This window comes from Gopherus flavomarginatus, chromosome 5, assembly GCF_025201925.1.
Source record: "Gopherus flavomarginatus isolate rGopFla2 chromosome 5, rGopFla2.mat.asm, whole genome shotgun sequence".
Classification (NCBI taxonomy): Eukaryota; Metazoa; Chordata; order Testudines; family Testudinidae; genus Gopherus; species Gopherus flavomarginatus.
The window spans coordinates 1,909,868-1,936,130 of NC_066621.1; the positions used below are offsets into that span (position 1 = coordinate 1,909,868).

Sequence of the window (26,263 nt, forward strand, 5' to 3'; positions counted from 1 at the left end):
AAGCTCCAGGGTGAGCTCAGATCCTTCCACTCGGCCCGGAGCTCGCAGCCTCATCCCCTGACCAGGCGGTGCTGAGCGGAGAGGGGCTCAGGGGCCCTGCTGGAGCCACGCTGCTGCTGTGCCGGGACGCTGCTGGATGGGCTGAGGCTCCGGGACCAGGGTCGGGTGGGGCTGGGGCTGGAGCTGGAGCCTCAGCCATTCCCATGGGGGCCCTGTGGAGCCCGGGGCAAGTTGCCCCACTTGCCCCCCACTCTGGGCAGCAGGCAGGCTGACTTCGGCGGCTTGCTTGCAGAGGGTCCGCTGAAGCTGCGGGACCAGCAGACCCTCCGCAGGCAAGCCGCTGAAGGCAACCTGCCTGCCGTGCTTGGGGAGGCAAAATGCCTAGAGCCGTCCCTGTCTCTGACTTTCTCTCTTTCCCATTCCTTGGTGGCCAGCTCCTTACTTCCTTGAAACTGGGTTAGTGGTGTTTCCCAGACAGGGTTGTCTAGGAACTCCTCAGTTTCTCTGACTCTTAGGGTCAAAGCTTGTCCCTCCAATCCAAGAAGCTTGTCCTCCAGCCACCAATGTGGACTCCATGCACATATAAGCAGGGGATCTGTCCCACCATAGTAGGAGGCTTTCTCTACGGACACATTATCTCAGCTGAATTGAGGATCCAAACTCTGCCCCGATTCACTTCACCCTGGTCCCTGCCCAACCTTGACTTTCCCTCTGGGTCCATGAGAACAGCACTTGAATTGCACAGGGAGGACAGAAGTCACGGGTTCCTGGGAGTTTATCTCAATCTCTCCATGGTCAACTCTGGCCAGGAACGGGGGTGCCCCCTACTTCAGGGTGCTCCGAACTCCCCTCTCATCCTTTTCATCCATAATCACTGCAGTTCATGCAAACGTAGCTACAAAGTATTTACACCAAACCAGTTTCTTGGTGGCTGGAAGGGGAATTTAGCTACAACGAGTCAGGAAAAGGTCTTGGCGTCATCGTGGATAGTTCTCTGAAGATGTCCATGCAGTGCGCAGAGGCGGTCAAAAAAGCAAACAGGATGTTAGAAATCATTAAAAAGGGGATAGAGAATAAGACTGAGAATATATTATTGCCCTTATATAAATCCATGGTACGTCCACATCTCGAATACTGTGTACAGATGTGGTCTCCTCACCTCAAAAAAGATATTCTAGCACTAGAAAAGGTTCAGAAAAGGGCAACTAAAATGATTAGGGGTTTGGAGAGGGTCTCATATGAGGAAAGATTAAAGAGGCTAGGCCTCTTCAGCTTGGAAAAGAGGAGACTAAGGGGGATACGATAGAGGTCTATAAAATCATGAGTGATGTGGAGAAAGTGGATAAGGAAAAGTTATTTACTTATTCCCATAATACAAGAACTAGGGGTCACCAAATGAAATTAATAGGCAGCAGGTTTAAAATAGATAAAAGGAAGTTCTTCCTCACGCAGCGCACAGTCAACTTGTGGAACTCCTTGCCTGAGGAGGTTGTGAATGCTGGGACTATAACAATGTTTAAAAGAGAACTGGATAAATTCATGGTGGTTAAGTCCATAAATGGCTGTTAGCCAGGGTGGGTAAGAAATGGTGTCCCTAGCCTCTGTTTGTCAGAGAATGGAGCTGCATGGCAGGAGAGAGATCACTTGATCATTGCCTGTTAGGTTCACTCCCTCTGGGGCACCTGGCATTGGCCACTGTCGATAGACAGATACTGGGCTGGATGGACCTTTGGTCTGACCCAGTACGGCCGTTCTTACGTTCTTAAGCCCTGCGAGGAAATGGTTTGGGTGAGGTTCAGTGCAGCAGTCTCTAAAGTGCAATGAACTTTAGAGTTACAACAAATTTATGAGTCTGGAGTCTTCTTCGGGGACCTGGATATGCTGATGTGACAATCCTGGGGGGGCACTCCCAGGCTACGGAGGCGGTGAAGCTGTGTGGCTTAACCTGGAGGAAAATTGAGACCCCCAAGGGGGTCTGGTATGCTGATGGGTTCCTCCTAGAGACGGTTCCAAACCTGGGGCCATAGCACAGATACTGTGGCTCCGTGACACCGGTGTACTGGCAGTGCCTCCCCCTGCCCCCCAGCTCTGGCCTATAGTGCCCTCTCAACCAGCCACATCTGCCTAAGAGGGGCAGAGCCATGGAGAATGAACTGGAGGGGACGATCTTGCCCCCAGAGGGGGAATCAACTGGAGGGCTCGATTCTGCCCCCTGTAGAGGAGGGAGTAGACGGGAGGGGATGATCATACCCCTTGGTGTAGGCCTGGCTTCCCATAAGGAACGTGCCTTAATGGCCGTGTCAGGGGAGGTGACGGGGAGGGTGAGTTGTAAATAGGGGATTGCGAAGTAGCGGGCTGGAGTCAGGATGTCTGTGCTGGCTAAGATAAGCAGCAACACCCTGGGGGCACTGGCTTGGATCTGGCCCAGTGTGGGACTGGCTGGTTCAGGGGATGGGAATGGGGATCTGATCTAGGGCACAGGGGACTCACCGTCTCAGGGGTGGGGTCCCAGCTCTGACCCTGCTCTGTCCCTGCAGCAAGGGCCAGGGGCTCAGCCGGAGCCGGGGCGCCCGGCGCAGCTGGTGCGTCTGGACGAGGAAGGGGGCCTGACCCTGTATGAGGAGGCCCTGAGCCGCTACCTGGAGCAGGGTGGGGTGGGGAAAGCCCCCGTTTGCCTGGTGTCCATCATTGGGGAGCAGCGCCGGGGCAAATCCTTCCTGCTGAACTACCTGCTGCGCCGGCTCCAGAACCTGGTGAGTGCAGCCCTGATCCCCTCCCAGAGCCAGGGAGAGAACCCAGGAGTCCTGGCTCCCAGCTTCCCCCTCTCTAATCACTAGACCCCACTCCCCTCCCAGAGCCAGGGAGAGAACCCAGGAGTCCTGGCTCCCAGCTTCCCCCTCTCTAATCACTAGACCCCACTCCCCTCCCAGAGCCAGGGAGAGAACCCAGGAGTCCTGGCTCCCAGCTTCCCCCTCTCTAATCACTAGACCCCACTCCCCTCCCACAGGGCAGTGTGTGGGGATGGGAGCCCTAGGGTGGCTGGTATCTCACCCCTCCCTGTCTCATGCTGTCTGAGCAGTGATATGACTCCTGCCCCCTGCTGGAGGGGCTCAGACCAGCACAGATCTGTGACCTGTGTCCCCTGACCACGTCCGGTCAGCTGTGTCAGGGGGGTGGGGAGCCGTGTGTCCGTCTGGAGCCTCGTCCTCAGCCTGAGGCTGCCTGGCCATTATCTTCCCAGTGCACCAGTCCCCACGCTACCTGCCTGCTAATAAAATACCCACAGTCCCCCTGCCCCCCTGCACTAATTACCCCTCCCCCCATGTCTCCCTCCCCCCCCAGGATGTGAAGGACGGATCCTGAATGGGCAGGGAGGAGGAGCCCCTGGAGGGGTTCGAGTGGCGAGTTGGCACCCGCAGTGTCACCAAGGGGGTGTGGGCCTGGAGTCAGCCCTTCTGGGTCCCCACCGAGCGGGGGAAGGTGAGTGGGAAGTTTGTGTGGGGGGGGGAAATAGGGTGGGAGGATGAGTGACCCCATCAGATCTCTACTTGGGGGAGCAGAGCAGACAGAGGCTGGGGGGGCTCTGTGACCGGGGCCTGGGAGGGGAAGCAGGGAACACAGTGCCCCCCTGGGGTTGTGTCTCACTCGGTGCTGGCGCATGCAGGGGGCAGATCGGGGAGCTGGCGTGTGACCCCGGCCCATGCCCCCCCGCAGGTGGCCGTGCTGCTGGTCGACACCGAGGGCTCCATGGACATTGCCAGAGGCACAGAGACCAGCGTCAAACTCTCCGCTCTCTCCATGCTGCTTGGCTCCTACCAGGTAGGCACCAGGGGGCGCTGTGCTGCAGGGAGCAGGGCTCAGCAGGGGGCGCTCTCCCCTGGCAGCCAGGGCTGGCCCCAATGCCCCAGGTTGGAATTAGGGGGCGCTGTGCTGCTGGGAGTGGGTTGTGCTGGTTTCTGCATCTAGCCCTGTCCTCTCTGATTACTTGCAGATCCTGAATGTTTCCAGCCAGATAAAGGACCCTGATCTGGAATATCTGGAGGTGAAGCGGGGAGAGGGCAGGATGTGGTGTTATTCGCATACAGCCTCTCAGGGATCCCTCCCCACATGAAAGACCCCCCACAAGCTTATTTCTACCAGCTTAGGCAAAAACTTCCCCAAGGCAGAAATCCTTCCTTGTCTTTGAATGGGTATCGCTGCCACCACCAAGTGAGTTAGACAAAGAATCAGGAAAAGGACCACTTGGAGTTCCTGTTTCCCAAAATATCCCCCCAAGCCCCTTCATCCCCCTTCCTGGAGAGGCTTGAGAATCATATACCAACCAAATAGGTTAACAAGGTGAGCACAGACCAGATCCTTGGGTTTTTAGGACACTTGAAAAAACAGATCTTTATTATAAAGAAAAAATGGAAAAGAAGCACCTCTGTAAAATCAGGATGGAAGGTAATTTTACAGGGTAATAAGATTCAAAGGACAGAGGATTTCCCCTCCAGGCAAAACTTTAAAGTTACAAAACACCAAGAATAAACCTTCCTCTTAGCATTGGACAATTCACAAGCTAAACCAAAAGATAATCTAACACATTTCCTTCCTATTACTTACAATTTGTAATCTTAGATGCTTAGTTCAGGTCTGGCTTTGAGAGATGTATTTTCCCTTGATGACCCGGAGAGAACACAGAGAGAGACAAAACAAAAACCTTCCCCCACAGATTTAAAAGTATCTTTTCCCCTCATTGGTCCTTTTAGTCAGGTGCCAACCAGGTTATTTGAGCTTCTTAACCCTTTACAGGTAAAGGAAGGATTTTATGCTACCCTTAGCTGTGTGTTCATGACACAGCCCCAATGGGGTCGTCTGCCCATTCTACAGCTGGGGAAACTGAGGCCCAGAGAGAATCAGTGACTTGCCTGAGGTCAATGGGGAGTTTGTGGAACAGCCAGAGATAGAATCCAGGAGTCCTGGCTCCAAGCCCCCTCTGCTCTAACCACTAGACCCCACTCCTCTCCCAGAGCTGGGGATAGAACCCAGGAGTCCTGGGGCTGTATCACAGCAGGGACCAGCTTCTGTGCTGCTCCAGGGGCTGGAGCTCGCCTCTGCCTGAGCTCCAGGCTTACTGAGAACAGGGGTGTTGCCAGGAATCTGGGAACATCTCAGTATTTGGCATCTTGGTCTATTCTGTTCCTACCATTGGTGGGCATGGGGGCAAACAGAGCCCTTGGCATGGGGCAGGGGAGAGGGGAACCTCGGCATGCAGTTCTGCTCTTTGGCCCCTAGGTGTCTCTGCACCACAGGGGAAAGCTGTGGGACCCTGGTAACAGACCGAGACCAGGCTGGAGCTGCAGAGTGTGTGTGTGTGTGTGTGTGTGTGTGTGTGTGTGTGTGTGTGTGTGTGTGTGTGTGTGTGTGTGTGTGTGTTGGTAGGATTTCCACTCCCACCCACCCCCAGGGCACACGCTGCCTCCCTGCCCCAGAGATCCCAGCCCCAGACTCACCTCCCTGCCCTCTCCGCTCTGCAGATGTTTCTGCACGTGGCAGAAGAGGTGGGAAAGGAATACGAGCTGGAGTCCATTCAGGTGAGACAACATTCCCCTCCCATCCTCCGCCCTGCCCTGCATGGGATGCTCCTGCCCCAGCCACCTCCTGCCCCACACCCGAGGGGCTCACCCGTCCCCTCCTGACATCGTCCTGTCTCCCCTGCAGCACCTAGACCTGCTGGTGCGGGACTGGAGCAGCTCCACGGTCCTTGGAAGTGACGGTGGGGAGAAGCATCTGAGAGACGTCCGACAGGTGAGTGTGGGGCTTGACATGGGGTCTTTGCCCTCTAGGGCAGGGGTCGGCAACCTCTGGGAAGTGCTGTGCCAAGTCTTCATTAATTTAAGGTTTCACGTGCCAGTAAAAGGTTTTGCATGCCGGACTGGCAGTGTGGGTGGCAGACAGAACTGCAGACCGGCAGCAGGATGAGCGGCTGGTATGGGGTTCCGTCCACTGGCCTCTACCAGCCGGGGTCCCGGCTGCTGGCCTAGTTCAGCCCGCTGCTGGCCCAGGTTCTATCCATCCAGGCCAGCAGTGGGCTGAGAGGGGCCAGTGGCCAGGACCTCGACTGGCAGCAGCATGCCACTAAAAATCAGCCTGTGTGCTGCCTTTGGCACGTGTGCCACAGGTTGCCAACCCCTGCTCTAGGGGGTGCTGGCTCAGAGCCGGCCCCATGGCGATGGCCTGGCTGGCTCTGGGAGCAGGGAATTGGGGTCCTGGGGTATTTCTCTCTGTTGATGTCTCACTTTGCTGATTTCCCACTGGTTCCGTCAGATGCTGGCAGCGACATCCCCTTGCAAACACCCCAAGGCCCTGGAAGTGCTGAGCAGAAGCAGCAGCCGCTGTTACCTGATGCCCTTCCCCAGCAAGTGGATCATGATTGGAAACCAGGGAAGCCTGAGAGGTAATGGACCAGGGACAGAAGCTCTGAGCCTGGGCAATGGGGCATCTTTGTCTCTGCCGGGGAACGGGCTGTGGGGGGACACTCCGGTTCCGGGTTCATTGCCATCTCCATCTCCTTCGCAGACATGGATGAGGATTTCCGGGACAGCCTGAGGGACTACGTCACCACCCTGGTGTGCTCGGTCAGTCAACACGTCTGGAGGGACCGGCATGGGGCACTGCTGACAGGGACACAGCTCACTGCCAAGATAAAGGTGGGGATTGGCCAGCTGGGTTTGGGGTCTCAGTAGGGGGCGCTCAACCCTGACAGTCAGTGCTGGCCCCATGCTCCCATGTGGCAGTAGGGGGCACTGCGCTGCAGGGAGCTGGGTGGGGGGTTTGTAGGGACGCTCTCCCCTGGAACCCAGGGCTGCCCCCAATACCCCATGGTGGCACTAGGGGGCGCTGTGCTGTGGGGAGCTGGGTGGCAGGTCTGTAGGGACGCTCTCCCCTGGAACCCAGGGCTGCCCCCAATACCCCATGGTGGCACTAGGGGGCGCTGTGCTGTGGGGAGCGGGGTGGCAGGTCTGTAGGGACGCTCTCCCCTGGCAGTCAGGGCTGCCCCCAATACCCCATGGTGGCACTAGGGGGCACTGTGCTGCAGGGAGTGGAGTGGGGGGTTTGTAGGGATGCTCTCCCCTGGCAGTCAGGGCTGCCCCCAATACCCCATGGTGGCACTAGGGGGTGCTGGGCTGCAGAGAGCTGGGTGGCAGGTCTGTAGGGGCGCTCTCCCCTGGCAGTCAGGGCTGCCCACACTACCCCATGCTGGCACTAGGGGCGCTGTGCTGTGGGGAGCAGGGTGGGGGCTTAGGCATTTTGCTGAATTTTTGTTAATTAAGAATTGGGGTCATATTTATATCCTAGCAGAATCCCAGCTTGGATGATTCTGCTGAGCCTTCCTACATCATCCAGGGAAGTTCTTCATTTCCCCCGACAAACTGATTCCCACCGTTGTCTTATGGCCATTCCCCAGCTGCCCTGCCCCAGAGGTGGCTGCATCTCAGCGCCGGGCGAGCCGTCCCCATATTCACATTTTCCTAAGCCCTGTGGAGTCTGTATTGTGATTTCTTGTGCTTTCCTTGCAGAAATTCTCTGATCTGATGAAGAAACATCACTGTGGCTTCTCGTCTCCCTCTCAGGTACCTTCTCTGTCCGTCTCTGCCCCTGACCTGATCCAGGGATGTGTCCCACCTCCTGAATTCACTTCCGATGTAAAACTGCTTCCTACTTTTGTCTTACTGCTGCTGCCTCGCCCGAAAGGTGGCTGCATCTCATGTCGGGCAAACCATCCCCGTGTGGGGTTGCTGTGGGGCTATTCCCCAGCTGCCCCACGCCAGAAGTGGCTGCATCAGCACTGAGTGAGCCCATCCCAATACAATGTTGTGTGTGTCCCCTTATGCGCCACCCTAGAGGTAGCTGCATCTCAGGAGTGTGTTACCACTTGTTGGAAAATGTTGTTGTTGTTTTTTTCCTGCAGACAAATTTGAGTTTCTGTCGAAATATCAAAAGCCGAAATACTTGGATCTGGAAATGCCTCTGTGGTGTCTCATGGGAATAATAGTTTGGCTCAGCATGCTCCCTTTTCTCCCCATAAATCAGCTCTCTGATGGGACTGCAGCTCCCATGATGCACCACAGAGGAAGGAGGTGATGCATCATGGGAGTCCATGGCTGTGGGGCATCATGGGGCTTGTAGTTTGGGTGCCTGGCTTCAGGCTGAGCTGCTGAAGTGGCTCATGGGAGTTGTAGTTTCACACTGGCTAGTGGCGTCGCTCTGTTACATGAAGCTGCTGTGGTGGGAGCTGCCGCCGCTAGGCGGAGATGGGGCCCCATAAGCTGCGACTCACCCCAGCCTTGTCCTCCCCGTGCAGATGGCCATCGCCTTCCACAACCAGAGAGTCCTGGACAGAGCCCACGCAGACCACGCTCTCTTTCTGAAGGAGAAGGTGAGTTGCGGGGAGGAGGTCTTAGTTTCTCTGGGCCTCAGTTTCCCCATCTATCAAAGTGGGAGAATGACCCTGCATTCGGGGGTTTTAGCCTGTGAGCTTTTGGGGGCAGGGATGGTCTCTCACTGAGTTTGTGTGCTGGACCTGGCGTGATGGGGGGCCCCGACCCCAGTCCAGGTCTGTTCCACACTGGCGCGAGGGGGTACCCCCATCTCACTCCCGGATTGTGTCCTGCTCGCGCGAGGGGGGCCCCCATCTCGGTCAGGGGGTGGGGTCTGTTCAGCTCTTGCCCCATCTAACGCTCTTGGCCATCTCCTCTCCTGGTTGGCGCAGGACGGCGACTCCCAGAACATGTTTTCCTGCCTGAAGGTGCGGCCGAGCAAGATGACAGAGCAGTTTGCGGAGCGGCGCGGGCACTTGCTGTGGCGATGCCGGACGGACATGCAGGAGCCGGCACCGGAGAAAGAGGCCCTGCTGACGGAGCTGGAGGATTTGCTGACACAGGAGGCTGAGACCTTCCTGAAAACCTACGGGAAGCGCTTCAAGAAATTCACCATTTTGGCGGGCGTGGGGGCAGGGGCGCTGGTTCTGGGACCGGTGTGCGGAGCTGCCGGCGCCGGGATCGCTGGTGCTGTCATCGCTGCCGAGGCGGCTGGGGCGCTCGCCGCGGCTGAGGTGGTGGCCATTGGGGTTGGGACGGGCGCTGCAGCTGGGATCGTCGTGGGTGGGGGCGTGGGCGGGGGAGTTGGTAGGAACATCGCCCAGAGGGATAGGCAGAGGGCTGAGGCTGCTGGTGGTGGGAGGGAGGAGGGAGACGGAACTGAGGATCTATCTGATGACAACCCCCTGATCTGATCGGTGTGTCCCTCTCCCCTCGAATCTGGGGCTGACAAATGGGGTTGTGACAGTCAGCAGCGACCCCCTAACAGCTAGTAGTTTTGTAATAGCTAGCAACCATTAAAAAAATTAAACATCTGACGGACACAGTAGCCTGAACTTTTAAACTGTCTTCCCTTATCAGTGTTAAGGCAGGTAAAGCTGGTCCTAAGCCGGGTTTTGCTGAGCAGATTGCAGAGGTGCAGGGTTTGCTAACCACCAATCAAATGCGAACATGACCGAAGCCTGTGTGCGAGTGTGTATAAAAGATTCTTGGTTTTTGTATGGAGTAGAGTTTTTTTGTACGAAAGGTACAGAACTCCTCTTTCTTCTGCAGAATAAAGCAACCTTTCCTTATCCCTGTCTGGCTGTCATTGACTCTCAGCTAGGTAGACCCGACATTTCGGTAACAGTTTCTGGCGACCCAGATGGGACCCTCCTAGCTCGGACATCAGACTCTGGATGGCTGCGGTGAACTAGGAGCGGTGCCACCGGGATGCTTAGCCCCTCTTCCTCACTTCACCGCGGCCCCTGGGGTTCGTGCTCCGATAAGGTGAGCCCTAATAGGGTAAGGAAACACTTCCCGGGCTCTGGTTATATTCTGGTTACCTGGTTACTGTATTTCTGTCTTATACCTTTGGGTGGTAGGTGTGTGGGCGGAACTGAGCTTCTTGTTTGTAATTCCTCAGGGCGGAAGCCATAGCGTGCGAGGAAGCCCTGAGGTCGTATTAAGATCCTTCTGTTCCGTCCCCTATAGCAGTCAGTGTAAGCTGAGATTGCTGGCTTAAATTTTTTTTGAATTAGACCATTATTCCCTCCTTCTTTCTGTTTAATTCTCTATTTGAGTGCCAGAAAAGGGGATGGGTGGGTCTCAGTGGAAACCCTATAAGGATAGCCCTTTGGATTACATGTTAAATACTCATATAGGCGGAAAGCCATTTGACTGTTCTGTGTTGCCGGAGGCTACTGTGGAAATCTCTGGTGTCTCCGCCTCCCATGCCTTTTTGCTAGCTCCGGATTCCCCAGTTAACCTCTTGGGCAGAGGCCTGTTGTGTAAATTGCATGCTCAGATCTTATTTCAGATGACAGGATCGTCCTCCGGTTACCTCAAAACCAACTTCCCCAGCTGTGTGCTGTTCTGACCCAGGCTTCAGAGGACACGATCCTGCCTGTGGACACGATCCTATCCGAGCGACTCAGACAGGAGGTAAAAGCCTCCCTATGGGGCACTTTAAAAACAGACTTGGACACTCTCTGGACAGAACCAGTGTGTATAACCTTGAAGCCAGGCATTGTAATTCCTTGAATTCGTCAGTACCTCATCCCCCAAGAAGCTCTGCTTGGCCTCTGGAACCTTATCACCACATTTCTGCGGTTGGGAGTGCTAGTTCGCACCAATTCTCCTTTCAACACCCCCATTCAGCCAGTCAGAAGACCTGACAGGGATCCAGAGGGAAAACTGGTATACTGATTTGTCCAGGACTTGCATCCAGTGAATAAAGTCATCCAGGCTAGACACAACGTGGTACCTAATCCTCCCACTATCCTGACTGCCATTCTAGCAGGTACTGCTTGCTATTCGGTAATAGACTTGCGTAATGCCTTTTTCAGTATACCCCTAGGTCAAGACAGCTGGGATATCTTTGCATTTACATGGACGGATCCAGAGAGCGGGAGGGCAGAACAGCTGACCTGGACCCGGCTACCACAAGGATTTTTTGAATCGCCAATCATTTTCTCTTCTATCCTGACACGCAATTTAGCTGATATTAAGCTACCTGGTATGCAGCCCAATTTCAGTCCTTACCTGCTGACATACCTGCTCACCGGATCCAGCCAGGAAATTAAATCTATGTAAAGAAGTAAAAAATCGAGCCTCTCCAACCCCAGTAAGCTGGCCCTTTTCAAGTGCTTCTTACCTCCCACACTGCAATTCGAATAAGGGAACGGGATACCTGGATCCACTACACCCGCATCAAGCTAGTCCCTAGGCTGGGGCCAGAAGCAGATAATACTTGGAAAAATGAACCTCTCGAGGGACTAAAGCTTTTGTTCTGACGAACAAAATCCTGAGACTTTGTGACTATGGGTTCTCAGACGGTGCTGAGGTGGCTATTATTTCTGAGCCTGCCCCTTGTAGAAGCTAACCCGCACCCAGCGGCTAAACCTCTTCAGCGACTGGCCACGTTGGGACACTTGTCTGACTGTTGATTGTGTCACCAAACTCGTTCTGAGGAAGGAATAGGACTGTGGGCTGTACCTTTAAACCTCTCTGAAACTCTCATCCTACAAGTGGTGCAGAAAGCTGAGTGGTGGTGGAAAGGAGAATAGCAGTCCGATAAGTATGGGAAAACGTCTGAGATTTGGCATCATAGTTGGGAGGGCCAAGCAGTCCCTCTCTTCGATATCCTTGGGTTTGGGTATAAGCTGGCCCTATGTTTTGAGGCTGTTGACGGGACCAGGAAGGAACTGGGTTACATCCCCTTAGAAGCCTGCGATCTAACCCTTAGATTTAGTGTTAGAAATGGAACCTTTACCCCTTAAAAATTGGTGTAGACACCCAGAGGCCTCCCTGCCAGTTTCAGAAGGCCAATATTGCGAAATTAATAAGCAAACATTATCAAAAAATGGTTTCCTTCATTCCTTCCCTTGGGTCCCATAAATAAAACCCATGCATATTATATAAACGTCTTCTCTGGCATTTTATCACCTCACTTCATCCCTTATAAAAATCTTTAAATGCCAGGGGGCACTAGTAAGCTTTACATCACACTTGTTTGCTGTTACATACTGTGGGGGTATCTTAAACAACACCCACACCATGGGACATTTGAATGCATCCTACTGGCGGTGCCGGGGCCTGGTATTTGGCAACTCCAGACATTAAAATGTTAGGGTAAATTAGCGCCACCAAGTAGCAAAAATCTCCCTCAGCCTTTGTTTACAGAGCCCTGATCTGTATTTTATTTGTGGCCATAATGCTTATAAAGCTGTCCCGCCGGGTTGGTATGGCCGGTGTGGTGTGACCAGAGTATTACCAGACGTTCAAGTAAACACCACACTGGACTCATGTCAAATCCTCAACCTGGGGACTTAGTCTCACAAGCTCTTCACACCGTTGAAAGAAGCTTGGGTTAAATGTGCCGAAAACCCCCTTGTAATCAGGCAAACAGGATTTCATTCCTTTATACATGGACTAATTCCTGGACTGAGTGTGGCGGAGTTGAAAAGGGCAGTGGTAAACATTTCTGCAGAACTTGAAAAAGCAGCTAATGCTTCCTTGGACGCGTTCCAAAAGTTACAGCGAAAAATCGATGACATAGCAGAGTAACCCTGCAAAACAGGCATGTGCTAGATGCCATGAATGCGGAAGTAGGAGGGGGGGGCCTGTGCTCGCATTGGGGAAAAATGCTGTTTTTATATTAATCGCTCTGGTTTAATTAAAAAAAATTTGCAGGCCATCAAAAATGCAGCTGTTGTTTTCCACACTGTATCTCTTAATCATACCCTTAATTTAAAAAACCTCTTCCCAGACCTTAAGTCATGGTTTACTGGCCTTTTCCATAAAATTGTCAAATAAATTATTTTCTTTCTTTTCTTTCTATATGTCATTTAAGTAATGTTGCAATGTGCAAAATGTTTGTGTAGTGCTGTTACTAAAAGCTCTACTGTCCGTAGGAGAACACAGTATCTCTCCCTCCAGCTTGATCGCAAATTGTGTAATGGGTCTGACAATTTGGATTATCAGGCCCGAAGGGGGGACTGTGACAGTCAGCAGCGACCCCCTAACAGCTAGGAATTTTATAATAGCTAGCAACCATTAAAAAAAATTAAACATCTGACGGACACAGTAGCCTGAACTTTTAAACTGTCTTCCCTTATCAGTCTTAAGGCAGTTGAAGCTGGTCCTAAGCTGGTTTTTGCTGAGCAGATTGCAGAAGTGCAGGGTTTGCTAACCACCAATCAAATGCTAGCACGACCGAAGCCTGTGTGTGAGTGTGTATAAAAGATTCTTGGTTTTTGTATGGAGTAGAGTTTTTTTGTACTAAGGTACAGAACTCCCCTTTCTTCTGCAGAATAAAGCAACCTTTCCTTATCCCTGTCTGGCTGTCATTGGCTCTCAGCTAGGCGGACCCGACATTTCGGTAACAGGGTGATGGGGCAGCAGCATGGCCCAGACACGTCCCCCAGAAGCCACCCCAGAGCAGGGAGCCGTTGCTCACAGATTCTAAGAAGGGATGTTTAGATCTTCTCATCTGAACTGTGCTATCCAGGCTGGAGAACACTTCCCCCTGTGTTGGGCCCGATATCTCCCGTTGCACTAAATCATCTCCCGGAAAGGCGGTCAGTCAGGCTCGGAAGCCAGAAGAGACGGAGACCCCACTGCTTTCCCACTAGTGAATCACCCGCACTGTGAAATATCTGGTGCCTCGTTTCTGATGGGAGTTTGCCTGGCTTTAACTTCCAGCCCTCGGTTCTCACTCTGCCTTCCTCTGACGTTGCAGGGCCACTCTGGCTGCAACGCAAAGCGCTTGAAAGCGCCCGGCCGATGGTCCTGTCCCGAGATCACCCACTGGGGGTGACAATGGGTGCCTGGCTGAGTTCCTACAATGGCAGTCATGTGGTCTGGTCCTGGGGGACGGATCTCCAGCCGCTCTTCTGAGTGGGAAGGTGGGTCCTGGGGAGAGGGCACAGGAAGATGTGGGTTCCCTGCTCTACCAGAGACTTCCTCTGTGAACTTGGCCAAGTCACTTAGTTTCTCTGTGCCTCAGTTTCCCATCTGTCTAATGAGGGTAATAATCCATTGAAAGATGGTGAGGGTTTGAGCTCCACTGAGAGAAAGCGCTATCCAGGAAACAGGCATCGTTATTTATTCCATGGGAGGGCTATAAAACCATCTGAAGCTAAAGGGAATTGTTTCTACACCCATGAATGTACGCCGAGCAGGGGACACCCTTTGGCCATCTCCACAGGAAGGCTCAGCTCCTACCCCTCAGCGTTGATGAAAGGCCAGGACTTGGGCATGGGGATTTCCAAGCAATGAGGGCTTGGGCTAGCGGGACGCTCCAGCTGTTCCACACCAGCCTCAGCTGGTGTCTACAATCCGATAGACCTCTCTAGCGTGAGGTACGGGGTCAGCTCCATCCTGGCCTGTCCATGGTGAGTCGGGAGCGCCCCTTCCCCTGACAGATTCCAAGGCCTGGGTAACACAGGCACGACCCTGCCCTGAATTAATTCCTGCTTGACCTAGAGCGACATGTTAGAGAAACTTCCCATCTCGATTTGAAAATGGCCAGTGATGGAGAATCTGCCACGACTCTTGGGAAATTGTTCCAGTTGTTCTCACTGCTAAAAATTTCTGCCTTACTTCCAGTCTGAGTTTTGTCTAGCTTCAACGTCCTGCCACTGGCGCATGTTAGACCTTTCTGTGCTAGACTGAAGGACCCATTATCAAATATATGTTTCCCAGGTGGGTACTTATGGTCTGGGATCCAGTCACCCCTTAACCTGCTCTTTGAATCCTATCTTCCCAAGAACTTCTTTGAAACCTCATATCCAGGGCTGCAGGTTTTCAGAGGCTGGACCTCTCGGTATGTAGCAAGAGAGAATAGAAGTCACGTGAGACTATAGTCTGCAAAGTGTTCAATGGGAGAGGTTAGGTTTGTTCTGCTGGAAGGTGGCCAGGCAACGGATCTTGGGTGCAGGACAGTCTCAGAGCAATGGCGGCATTTAACCATTCTCCTTTGTGCCCAACACGAGGAAAGATATTTGGGGTACTGTGTCAGGGGGTCAACGTACACATGAATGTGTGCGTGTGTCGGAGCACCTGTACATGACCGCCGTGGGGAGTGCTAAAGACTAATCTCCCAGCTTTAAATAATGGTGAAGTTCTGACTCATTGAACCTTGAATGGCGAGTCCTTGTTTTGGGACAAGTCTCCACAGAAACTGTCAGCTCTAATTCAGTTAGGGGAAGATGCAACTTCTGGTTAAGAGAAGGGCTTTAAACTGCTCCGGGGTTGGGGGGGGGGGTGGAATTCTGCGCCAAAAAAATTAAAAATCCTATGCATAGTTTAAAATTCTGTACATTTTATTTGTCAAAATAACACTATATAATCACAACAATTATTTTGGTAATTTTTTTTAAAAATACCTGTCAGCAAGTATTTCTGTAACAGACAGACAGACACACACAAATTCCCCCAGGAGTAAAAAGTTGAAGAAACCCTAAAAACTCAGTTCCTGCTTCTCTGTCCCCCCACCCTGAGCCCAGCTGGGTGCCGACCACTCACCTCCCGCCCAACCCACCTGTGGAGCCCTCCCCAGCCCAGCCACTCACACCTCCCCCGCACAGAGCCCAGCCACTGCTCCCCGGACCAGACACTCACAGACCCTACCCTGCCCAGAGCCCAGGGATCCAGACAGAGAAACAGCCCGATAGTAGGTCCGGGACTGGCACGGAGTTTCCTGCATGCCCATAGTGCTGGAACTAGGGGTACTGGAGGTGCTGCCACACCCCCTGGCTTGAAGTGGTTTCCATCATATGCAGGGCTTAGGGTTTGGTTCAATGGCTCTCAGCTCCCCCACTACACAAACTGTTCCAGCGCCCTTGTGCACACCGTCGCCTCCTTCCTTCAGGGGGTGCTGGGAACGGCAGCGGTGGGACCCTTCCAATTCCTTCCCCCTCCCCCTGGCATTGTCTTCTCTGTGTGAGCTGGGCTCTTCTGGGTCCAGTGCCTCCTAGCAGTGGCCAACATCTCTGCCGCCCATTTCTGGGGCCGGGGAGACGAAATTCCACGTGCACAACCTCAATTTCTACAAAATTCTGTTGGGCCTAGTGGCCCGGACTCCCCGCAGGAGTAGCTTTCTGAACATCATTTCAGAGTAGCAGCCGTGTTAGTCTGGTTCCGCAAAAAGAACAGGAGTATTTGTGGCACCTTAGAGACTAACAAATTTATTTCAGTATGAGCTTTTGTGAGCTACAGCTCACTTCTTCGGATGCACAGAATGGAACACACAGACAGGAGATATTTATACATAGAGAGAACATGAAAAGGTGGAAGTATGCATACCAACAGGAAGAGTCTAGTCAATTGAGGTGAGCTATTAGCAGCAGGAGAAAAAAAACCTTTCAAGTGATAATTGAGATGACTCTTAGAAGGAATGAGGAGAACTTAACATGGGGAAATAGATTCAATTAGTGTAATGACCCAGCCATTCCCAGTTTCTGTGTAACCCTTCTGCCCCTTTGAGTTGGCAGCAACAAGGGCCGGGTTCAGTATCCAGGGGTTCCGTTTCAGTAACACAATGCATAACCGGCTCAAGCCCCCACCCAGTGACCTGGGACACTCACATACCACACCCCCCTGGGCGCCTCTAGGACGCAATACTTCCCCTCTCGCAAGCACGGAGTCTGAGTGTAGCAAAATCTTTTTAATAAAGGAAGGAATCAATGCGGCATCCCATTGGAGAAACACCACAAACAGGGTTATAACACAAACCATAAACAAAAACCCACTCCAAGTACGTTTGGCACTGTCCTTTTTCCCCTTAGGGTTTTAAGTCCAATCACCCCGAAGTCCAACAACCCAAAAGTCTCTGGTCAATGCCACCCCAGAGTTCGAGAGTTTATCTGTAGAGGTCCCTCCCCCCAGCCTGGGTAGAAAGGGGCACCTTACGTGGTCCGGGGCCAACTGCCCTGCCTCTCCGTGGGTTCTGCTCCCGCCTTCTCCACGAACTGCTCCGCTTTACCAGCTGCTCCACTCTGCTCCTCCAGCCATCCTCAGAAACTGCTCCGCTCCACCAGCTGCTCTGCTCCATGAGCTGCTCTGCAAACTGCTCAGCTCTGCTCTGCTCTGCTCGCTCTGTGGGCCGCTCCACCCGTCCCACAGCTACTCTGCTCTGCCAGCCACTCTGCTGCCACCAGCTGTCCCGTGATCCGCTCCAGCCGTCCCTGCAACTGCTCCACTCCACCAGCTGCTCTGTTCCACAGCATATCTTCAGGCTTCCCCACTAGTTAGCACAGTACTCAGTGCTCTCAGCTCAGTTATTTCAGCTCTTTAGTGATTTCAACTCTTAGTGATCTCAGCTCTTTGTAGGGGAGCCCCAGTGCTAGTGCACCATTAGCCCAAAGTGAGTTCAGCTCAGTAACCTGTATTTAGATTCTTGAGGGAATAAAAAAATCAACTCTGACATTCCACAGTGGAGAGTGGAAATGGTACTGCTGGCACCACAAGGAGACTGCACCACCAGGCACAGATACCTGTCCCCAGCCTCTCTCAATTCACTGGGTTTTGGAACCCATGTCCCTTGTCTAGCAAGTACCACCCAACTGAGGGTGAGTCATTTGTCACCAAGCAGTCCCACAGCTCGGCAGTCTGGGATGGGTAGGCGTGCCTATGCAAATACATTCTCTTAAATTCTTTCCACCAGATGTCAGGGTAGAGCTTATCCTGACTCTGCTTACATCTGTTTAAACCTAAGTTAATTGTATCTAATTTGCATATTAATTCGAGTTCAGCAGTCTCTCTTTGGAGTCTGTTCTTGAAGTTTTTTTGTTGCAAAATTGCCACATTCAGTGTTGCTGAGTGACCAGAGAGGTTGAAGTGTTCTCCCACTGGTTCTTGAATGTTATGAATCCTGATGTTAGATTTGTGTCCATTTATTCTTGTGTAGAGACTGTCCAGTTTGGCCAATGTACATGGCAGAGGGGCATTGCTGGCACATGATGGCATATATCACGTTGGTAGATGTGCAGGTGAACGAGCCCCTGATGGCGTGGCTGATGTGATTAGGTCCTATGATGGTGTCACTTGAATAGATATGTGGACAGAGCTGGCGTCGGGCTTTCTTGCCAAGATAGGTTCCTGGGTTGGTGTTTATGTTGCATGGTGTGTGGTTGCTGGTGATTGGGAGGCTGTCTGTAAGCGTAGGACCTAATCACATCAGCCACACCATCAGGTTCTGTCTCCCACACCGATGAGCTTCACCCTTATTGTGGAGAGCTCCACTGGGCCAGCAAGACAACCATGGTCTTCATCCTGGATCTCTCAGCTCTCTCAGACACGGTGGGCCCAGGGCATGAAGTGCCTTGAAGACAAGACTGAGACCATGAGCTTGATTCAATATTGTAGCACAGACGTGGGCATATGGCCCTGGTGTCCAACCATCTTCTCAATATTTCACTGAAGGGGGTCATGTGTGGGCTCTGCCAAATGTTGGGAAGCAGCTTCTTGTCATGGCTATTGCCAGATGTTTGTATGAGCAAAGGTTTTAGAGCCAGGTCCCAGGTAGGACATTGAGTTCTGAATCTTCTGGGAGTCAAACTTGAGGTAGGGAGAGGCTGGGATCCAACCCGGTTAACATGAGAACAGTGCACATCCGTGGAGGCAACCTGGCTGGACGAGATGCAGGCTGGCCGGAGGCAAACCACCAAGGGGATGCTCAGGAGAGGGGGTCTCTGGGCTCGGAGACAATCGCTTGTGACTGGATAAGAGCAGAAGATATGGCCCATTACAGAGGAGTGACTCTGCCAGCGGGGAGTGGGGGGAACGGGGGATCCCTACTCTCTGGACTGGAGAAGCGCTGTGAGAACCAACCAGCAGGAGAGAGACCCTCAGCAGCCAGGAAAGGAACCTGTTAGCAAGGACGGGCTCTAGACAGCGTCTGATGTTTTCCTTGTCCATGTAACCTCAGGTTTCCAAAGTCTTTTACTTGCTTTTTATTTCAATCTCTACCTGAGGCTCTGTTAAATGAACTTAAATTTGGTTTGACTGGATGGGGGGCTGTCATGAATAGGGGGAAGGGTAGCAACCTTTGCAACTGTACTGAATTGCCTTACCTCTAAGGGGTTATGTAGTTCAAATAACTTACCTGGCACCTGACCAGAAGGACCAATAAGGAAAGAAAATACTTTCAAATCTGTGGGGGGAGGATTTGTTTGTTGTTCCCTCTCCGGGCAGAGGGAGAAGCCAGGCAGGTACAACATCTCCTGAAAACATACCTGGAATAATCCATCTAAATCCACAGCAATTGTAAGTAGGGCAAGGAAATACATTAGGTTATCTTTTGTTTTAGCTTGTGAATTTTCCTATGCCACAGAGGTAGCTTTATTCCTGTTTTTGTAACTGTGAAGCTGAGCCAGAGGGGAATCCTCTGTGTTTTAAAACTTTTTATTACCCTGTAAAGTTACTTTCCATCCTGATTTTGCAGGTGCGATTTTTATTTTCTCTTTATTTTATAAAGTTCTTCTTTTAAGAACCTGATTGATTTTCAGTGTCCTGAAGACAAAGGGTCTGGTCTGTGCTCACATTACTAACCAAGTGGTTGGCATTTTATTCTCAAGTCTCCCCAGGAAAGAGGCTGAAAGAGTTAGGGGGGATATTTGAGGAGAGGGGAGGACAGAGATTCCAAGTGCCCCTTCCCTGAATTTTTGTGTAAATCACTTGGTGGTGGCAGCAATACCATCCAAGGACAAGGAAAGGAATTTGTGCCTTGGGGAAGTTCTAACTTAAACTGGTAGAATATAAGCTTAGAGGGTCATTCATGGGGGTCCCCACATCTGTACCCCAGAGTTCAGAGTTGGCGGTGGTGGGGGGGACGGGACAGCGGCGTAGGTGCTCTGGCCAAGCCGTTACAGCGGGGCTGAGGCCTGCACACCAGGGACGGGAGACGCTGTTCAGGAGTTGGAGGAATCACAAGGCCAGGTCCCGTAGACCAGAGTGCGGATCAGCGTCAGGCTGGAGTCAGAGACCAGAGATCGGGAGCCAAACCGGAGTTGGCGTTGCAGCAGGCCAAGGTCTCTGGTTGTCCAGCCAATTTCCTGGGGCCTTCCTGGAGGTTAAGTAGGGGCAGCTGGCCAATCAGAGGGCTGCAGGGTACTGTCACTCGGTCTTGTGGGTGGCACTTCCTGTGGTGCCTCCTCCCCACAGTGCTCCCTGGCTGTGCCTCAGCCTGGCCCCTTTCTCCAGGTGTTGAGTTGGGGGTGGGGGTAGAGGAGTGAGGCTAAGTGATGATGTCACTTCCCCTCTTTTATAGCATCTTCCAGCTTGCTGGAAAGAGCCGTTGTCTCCATTGCATACAACTCCTGGGACAGTCCTTGGGAGTGTGGATTCCTTTAATGGGCCACCAGCATGTCCGGCTCCTCCACTCTTGTACCTGAAAGGCTGGTTGTGGGTGTTCCCAACCTCACAATATATTTCAATATATCTGAAATTAGAAATATTGCCTATGTATCTGTATTTCAAATGTGTTTACACCTGGGGAATGCCCACTAGACAAGATGATTTCATTCTAGACAGTGGGTGGGGAAGGGCCTATTCACTGCATCGGCACCTTAGGAGAACAATAGGTCTTAGAAGAAGCTTATCTCCCACTGGGGCGGGGGGGGGGGGAGGGACAAAGACTGAACTGGGGGAAGTGCTGGCCCCAGGCTAAAGGGAGTTTTAGCCTGTGAATGGAACCCTCTGGGGATTCCAAGCTGTAAGAAAGTGCAGCTGCCCCCTTAAGGATCTGCAGCCTGATTGTATCATCTCTTAGGGTGAGAATTTGCAATTCTTCTCCAAACTATTTAGTGTATTAAGCTTAGTTTGCATTTTGTTTATTTGCTGGGTAAACTGCTTTGATCTGTTTGCCATCACCTATAATCACTTAAAATCTCTCTTTTGTAGTTGTTAAAGTTGTTTTTGCTTTATCTAAAACCAGTGAGTGGGAGTCATAACTTGGGGCAGAAAGCTGCTGCATATTCTTCTCCACGCTGAGGGAGGGGTCAGTTCTCTATGCAGTGCAAAACAGTATAATTTTGGTTTTATACTCCAGAGGGAGTGTGTGCCTTATGAACTGGGACATGCCCTAGCTGTAGCCTTTCCAGGCAGGGGCTGGTCAGAGCATCTGCATGTAATTGCATCTGGATGTGTCCCTTGCTGCATGGGTGCTGGTGAAAGTGCAGGCTGGAGACTGAAGATGGCTGGGCACTTTGTCACAGCAGTATAGCGAGCCCAGGCACGTGGGTTGGAGGCTCAGTGCTACCCCAGTTCCAGCTGGTACCCTGAGGGGGGGAACCTGTCAGAGATCCTACGTGATTGATATGCGCTGAGTTTAAAAGCCTGGCAGATAGAACGTTCCAAAATGGACCCTGTGTAAAGAGGGAAAATAGCAACTAGAAATGTCAGTCTGGCGTTTCTTGGGTGATGGACACGACCTCCAACAGAAAACCCCAAGACGTTTGTGTAGAGAACCCGAGATTGCAAATCATGGCAATTAGCCAACCTTCTCCCAGCTGCAAAGTGCTGAAAGGAAGAATCTAGGAACATCCGTAACCCATGATTGATCTTGACATTAACCCCCAGAACAGTAGATATATGGTGTACTTCTGTTTATCTGAAACCCTGTTATCCAAACCTCTGCATTATCCGAGTCCCTTCCTTGTCCCCCAGCATGAAACACTTGTCCTCTGCAGCATGATCTCATGTACCTCATGCTAGGGGACCAGGAAGGGATTTGGACAATGTGAAGGTCAGATAATAGAGCAGAGACCCCTGGCCAGGAATAGGAGGAGGACGATAACCCCCTCCAGATGTGTGGGAGGCCACCCCGTTGCTGAATGGCTCCTGCTCTCTGGATTATCCAAACTTCCAATCATCTGAATAAAATCCATGTCCCCCCCAGGTATTTGGATAATCGGGAGTTGATTTTATCCTGATGCAAAGAATGAAACTACATGAGTCAGCCTGTATTTTTCTTGCACTGTAAAAAGGATGATAGCTAAAGTGAGAAGTGGTTCAACTTGATTGGCCACGTGTTATTAAATATGAAAGTTTGTCACCTGACTTGCCCTCAAAGATGCATCCTGAGACCCTTGAAGGAAACTTCTGCTGAAATCTAGTAAGACCCGTACAGCTGCTCCCAGCATCAGCTCAAGTGTAGAGGAACCCAGCAGAACTAAAGCTCCATTGAGGTCTAGAGGCTGGGTTGGAAAATCTACGTCTATCTCATAGGCAGGTACCGAAGGCTTGTTTTCTGCATGTAATTCCCTTCTGCTCCAGTGCTGTATGGGATATACTCTGTTTAACTACTTACATTTTGAGGCTGTGAAGTCTGAGGATGACTTAAGGGCATAATAGGTTCATACTTTGCCAGCCAAACGCTGTCCTAAATGTCAAGAAATAATTTAACAATCCTCTATACGTCTGTCAAGGTATAATTCCCCACTCTGAACCTTAGCGTCCCAAAGATGGGGTACCAGCATGAATTCCTCTAAGCTCAGTTACCAGCTTAGAACCTGTAGCGCTGCCACCAACCAGGAATTCCAGTGCTTGGTACACTCTGGTCCCCCCAAAACCTTGCCCGGGGACCCCCAAGACCCAGTCCCCCTGGATCTTAACACAAGGAAAGGAAACCCTTTCCCTCACCGTTGCCTCTCCCAGACTTCCCCTCCCTGGGTTACCCTGGAAGATCACTGTGATCCAAACTCCTTGAATCTTAACACAGAGAGGAAAATCCACCTTCCCCCTCCTTCTCTCTCCCCCTCCCAGACTCTCCCTGAGAGAGAAAGTAATCCTAACACAGAGAGAAATTAACCTTTCTCTCCCCCTTCCCTCCTTTCTCCTCACCAATTCCCTGGTGGATCCAGACCCAGTCCCCTGGGGTCTCACTAGAATTAAAAAAAACAATCAGGTTTTTAAACAAGAAAAGTTTTTAATTAAAGAAGGAAAAACAGTAAAAATTATCTTTGTAAACTTAAAAAATGGAATAGGTACAGGGTCTTTCAGCTATAGACACTGGGAATACCCTCCCAGCCTAAGGATACAAGTACAAATTAAAATCCTTCCAGCCAAATACACATTTGCAAATAAAGAAAACAACCATAAGCCTAACTCGCCTTATCTACCTAGTACTCACTATTCTGGACATATAAGAGCCTGTTTCAGGGAGATTGGAGAGAAACCTGGTTGCACGTCTGGTCACTCTGAGCCCCCACAGTGAACAACCAAACACTAACAGCAAACACACAAACTTCCCTCCCTCAAGATTTGAAAGTCTCCTGTCCCCTGATTGCTCCTCTGGTCCGGTGACAGCCAGGCTCACTGAACTTGTTAACCCTTTACAGGCAAAAGAGATATGAAGCACTTTTGTTCTATTAACTTTTACTTATCTGTTTATGACAACCTCAATCTCCTACCTCTCCAGGCTGGGATAGAACCCAGGAGTCCTGGCTCACAGGCCCCCTGCTGTGTGTCTCCCAGGCCAATCCCACCCCCCTCCTTGAAGCCACCTCCACAGGGGATGGTGAAGCGACTCCAGGAGGACGTCACCTGCTCCATCTGCCTGGACATCTTGGAGGACCCCGTCTCCATCGACTGTGGCCACAACTTCTGCCGGGGCTGCCTCGCGGCTCACTGGAGCGGGGTCTCGGCCTCGGAGTCCCAGTGCCCGGAGTGCCGGGCTCCCTGCTCCAGGGGCAGGATGATCCCAGACACATGTGTCAAAAGCCTGGTGGAGAAAATCAGAGACCTGCCATGCGAAGAGACACTGACAGCAACAGGGACAGCAAGCCCTGAGGTGGGAGCAGCCCTGACTGGTCCAGAGATGCAGCCACCTCTGGGGTGGGCAGCTGGGGAACAGCCACATGGCTGCACCCTACAGCACAGCACCCCCTAGCTCCACGCTGGGGCCCTGGGGTCAGAGGGAAGGCCGGCTAATGGGATTCCTGTGTCCCTTTAGCAGGGGACTCTCCCCTGGGTTCTCTCCTGGGTGCAGTCCCTGGGCTGATAAGGGGGGAGCTGGACCTCAGGGCTCAGACCTCCTGATAAGAAATTAACCATCAAGCAAACAACCTGCGACTCCATCCAGGGGGCTGGGTGAGGGGACTAGCTGGCTGGAAGGTGGGGTGGGGCGGAGAGGATGGGACATGGGGCCTTTCCCCTCTAGGGGGTACTGGCTTGGATCTGGCCCAGGGTGGGACTGGCTGGTTCAGGGGATGGGAATGGGGCTCTGATCTGGGGCACGGGGGACTCACCGTCTCAGGGGTGGGGTCCCAGCTCTGACCCTGCTCTGTCCCTGCAGCAGGTGCCAGGGGCTCAGCCGGAGCAGGGGCGCCCGGTGCAGCTCTTGTGTCTGGACGAGGAAGGGGGCCTGACGCTGGATGAGGAGGCCCTGAGCCGCTGCCTGGAGCAGGGTGGGGTGGGGGACGCCCCCGTTTGCCTGGTGTCCATCATCGGGGAGCAGCGCCGGGGCAAATCCTTCCTGCTGAACTACCTGCTGCGCCGGCTCCGCAGGCTGGTCAGTGCAGCCCTGATCCCCTCCCAGAGCCGGGGAGAGAACCCAGGAGTCCTGGCTCCCAGCTCCCCTCTGCTCTAACCACTAGACTCCACTCCCCTCCCAGGGACAGGGAGAGAACCCAGGAGCCCTGGCTTCCAGCTCCCCTCTGCTCTAATCACTAGATCCCACTCCCCTCCCAGGGACAGGGAGAGAACCCAGGAGTCCTGGCTCCCAGCTCCCCTCTGCTCTAATCAGTAGATCCCACTCCCCTCCCAGAGCCAGGGAGAGAATCCAGGAGTCCTGGCTCCCAGCTCCCCTCTGCTCTAATCACTAGACCCCACTCCCCTCCCAGAGCTGGGGAGAGAACCCAGGAGTCCTGGCTCCCAGCTCCCCTCTGCTCTAACCACTAGACCCCACTCCCCTCCCACAAGGCAGTGCGTGGGGATGGGAGCCCTAGGGTGACTGGTATCTCACCCCTCCCCGTCTCATGCTGTCTGAGCAGTGATATGACTCCTGCCCCCTGCTGGAGGGGCTCAGACCAGCACAGATACCCCCCCAGAAGGGGAAAGGTGGTGACCCGGCCCAAGGGCCCTGACATGAAGAGGAGGCCCCTGAGTGACAGACAGCAAGAGGGTGATGGGAGAGACACAGCCAGAGGAGGGTGCAATGCCTGGCACAGCTAATCCCCTGGAGGAGACGCCACCAGTGGTGAATGGGCCTTGTCGCAGGCAGGGCCGGCTCCAGGCACCAGCTGAGCATTGTGCTTGGGGTGGCAGATGCTATGGGGCGGCGTCCGCCCAAACCTAGGGCAGCACAGCTGTTTTTCTGGTGTTTTTTGTTCGCTGCTCCGGCTGCCCTGTAAGGGGCGGTGGCGCAGAGGAGGGGGACGCCCTGCAGCAAACTCGGTAGGGCAGCCCTCGTCCTTCCCTCCCGCCGACCGGAGCCCCCTGGCTCCAGTCACCGTGTAGGGTTTTTTGTTTTGTTTTTCCCCTGCTTTGCCAGCTGCACTGTTGTTACTCTCCCTGCCCCCCTATTTTGCCGCTCCAGCCGCGCCATTTTTTCCCCCCCTGTTTTGCTGCTCCGGTGTCCCCCTCCCGTTTTTTTTTTTTTTTGCTTGGGGCGGCAAAAAAGTCAGTGCCAGCCCTGGTCACAGGGACATCATATTAATGATCAGTATAAAGATTTAACCCCCTCAGATTTAACTCCTTCCCCCAGTTATTGACTCTTGATCTAAAATCCCTCATGATCAAATATTGCTCTATAGTCCCCTCAAATGTTGACAGGTTTCAGAGGGGGAGCCGTGTTAGTCTGTATCAGCAAAAAACAACAAGGAGTCCTTAGAGACTAACACATTTTTTTGGGCAAAAGCTTTTCAGTAGGAAGGTATAAATATACTAAAACATCTTTACACTCCACGTATCTGACGAAGTGGGTTGGAGCCCACAAAAGTTATGCCCAAATAAATTGGTTAGTCTCAAATGTTGACATCTCTCAAATTTTCAAACATTTCTCGAGAATCATTTCAGCTGTTGACACTCATTTATTTTTAAATATGGATCTCAAATCCATTCTAATTTTGCCTCCCTTTCTAATTCTCAGATATAGACGAAAATATCCCCACAGTTTGGGGTTTCTCCTCCATTCTATATTAGACTACAGTCACTTCTGGTTTTTGGAGGGAAACAATTGGCCTGAACGATTACCCTGCAAC

General features: G+C 52.5%; 2 protein-coding genes across 2 annotated transcripts in view; one reads left to right on the top strand and one right to left on the bottom strand.

The window, feature by feature from the left end:
• Nucleotides 1–26,263, bottom strand: part of LOC127052850 (fibroin heavy chain-like) — an 81,060-nt gene that overhangs the window by 46,045 nt on the left and 8,752 nt on the right. The window lies entirely within an intron of this gene.
• Nucleotides 2,408–9,280, top strand: LOC127052807 (RING finger protein 112-like). The gene is made up of 11 exons (XM_050956893.1): nt 2,408–2,753; nt 3,343–3,480; nt 3,715–3,819; nt 3,992–4,042; nt 5,517–5,573; nt 5,701–5,787; nt 6,307–6,436; nt 6,559–6,689; nt 7,560–7,613; nt 8,345–8,419; nt 8,753–9,280. The coding sequence occupies exons 2-11, from the start codon at nt 3,364–3,366 to the stop codon at nt 9,272–9,274; spliced, it is 1,329 nt and encodes a 442-aa protein (XP_050812850.1). The 5' UTR covers nt 2,408–2,753; nt 3,343–3,363; the 3' UTR covers nt 9,275–9,280.

Bases quoted from the DNA above. Each gene is read 5' to 3' on its own strand.
- LOC127052807 (XM_050956893.1), top strand. From the start codon at position 3,364: ATGGGCAGGGAGGAGGAGCCCCTGGAGGGGTTCGAGTGGCGAGTTGGC. The intron at 4,043-5,516 runs GTGAAGCGGGGA...TCCGCTCTGCAG, and splicing joins CTGATCTGGAATATCTGGAG to ATGTTTCTGCACGTGGCAGA. The intron at 6,690-7,559 runs GTGGGGATTGGC...CTTTCCTTGCAG, and splicing joins AGCTCACTGCCAAGATAAAG to AAATTCTCTGATCTGATGAA.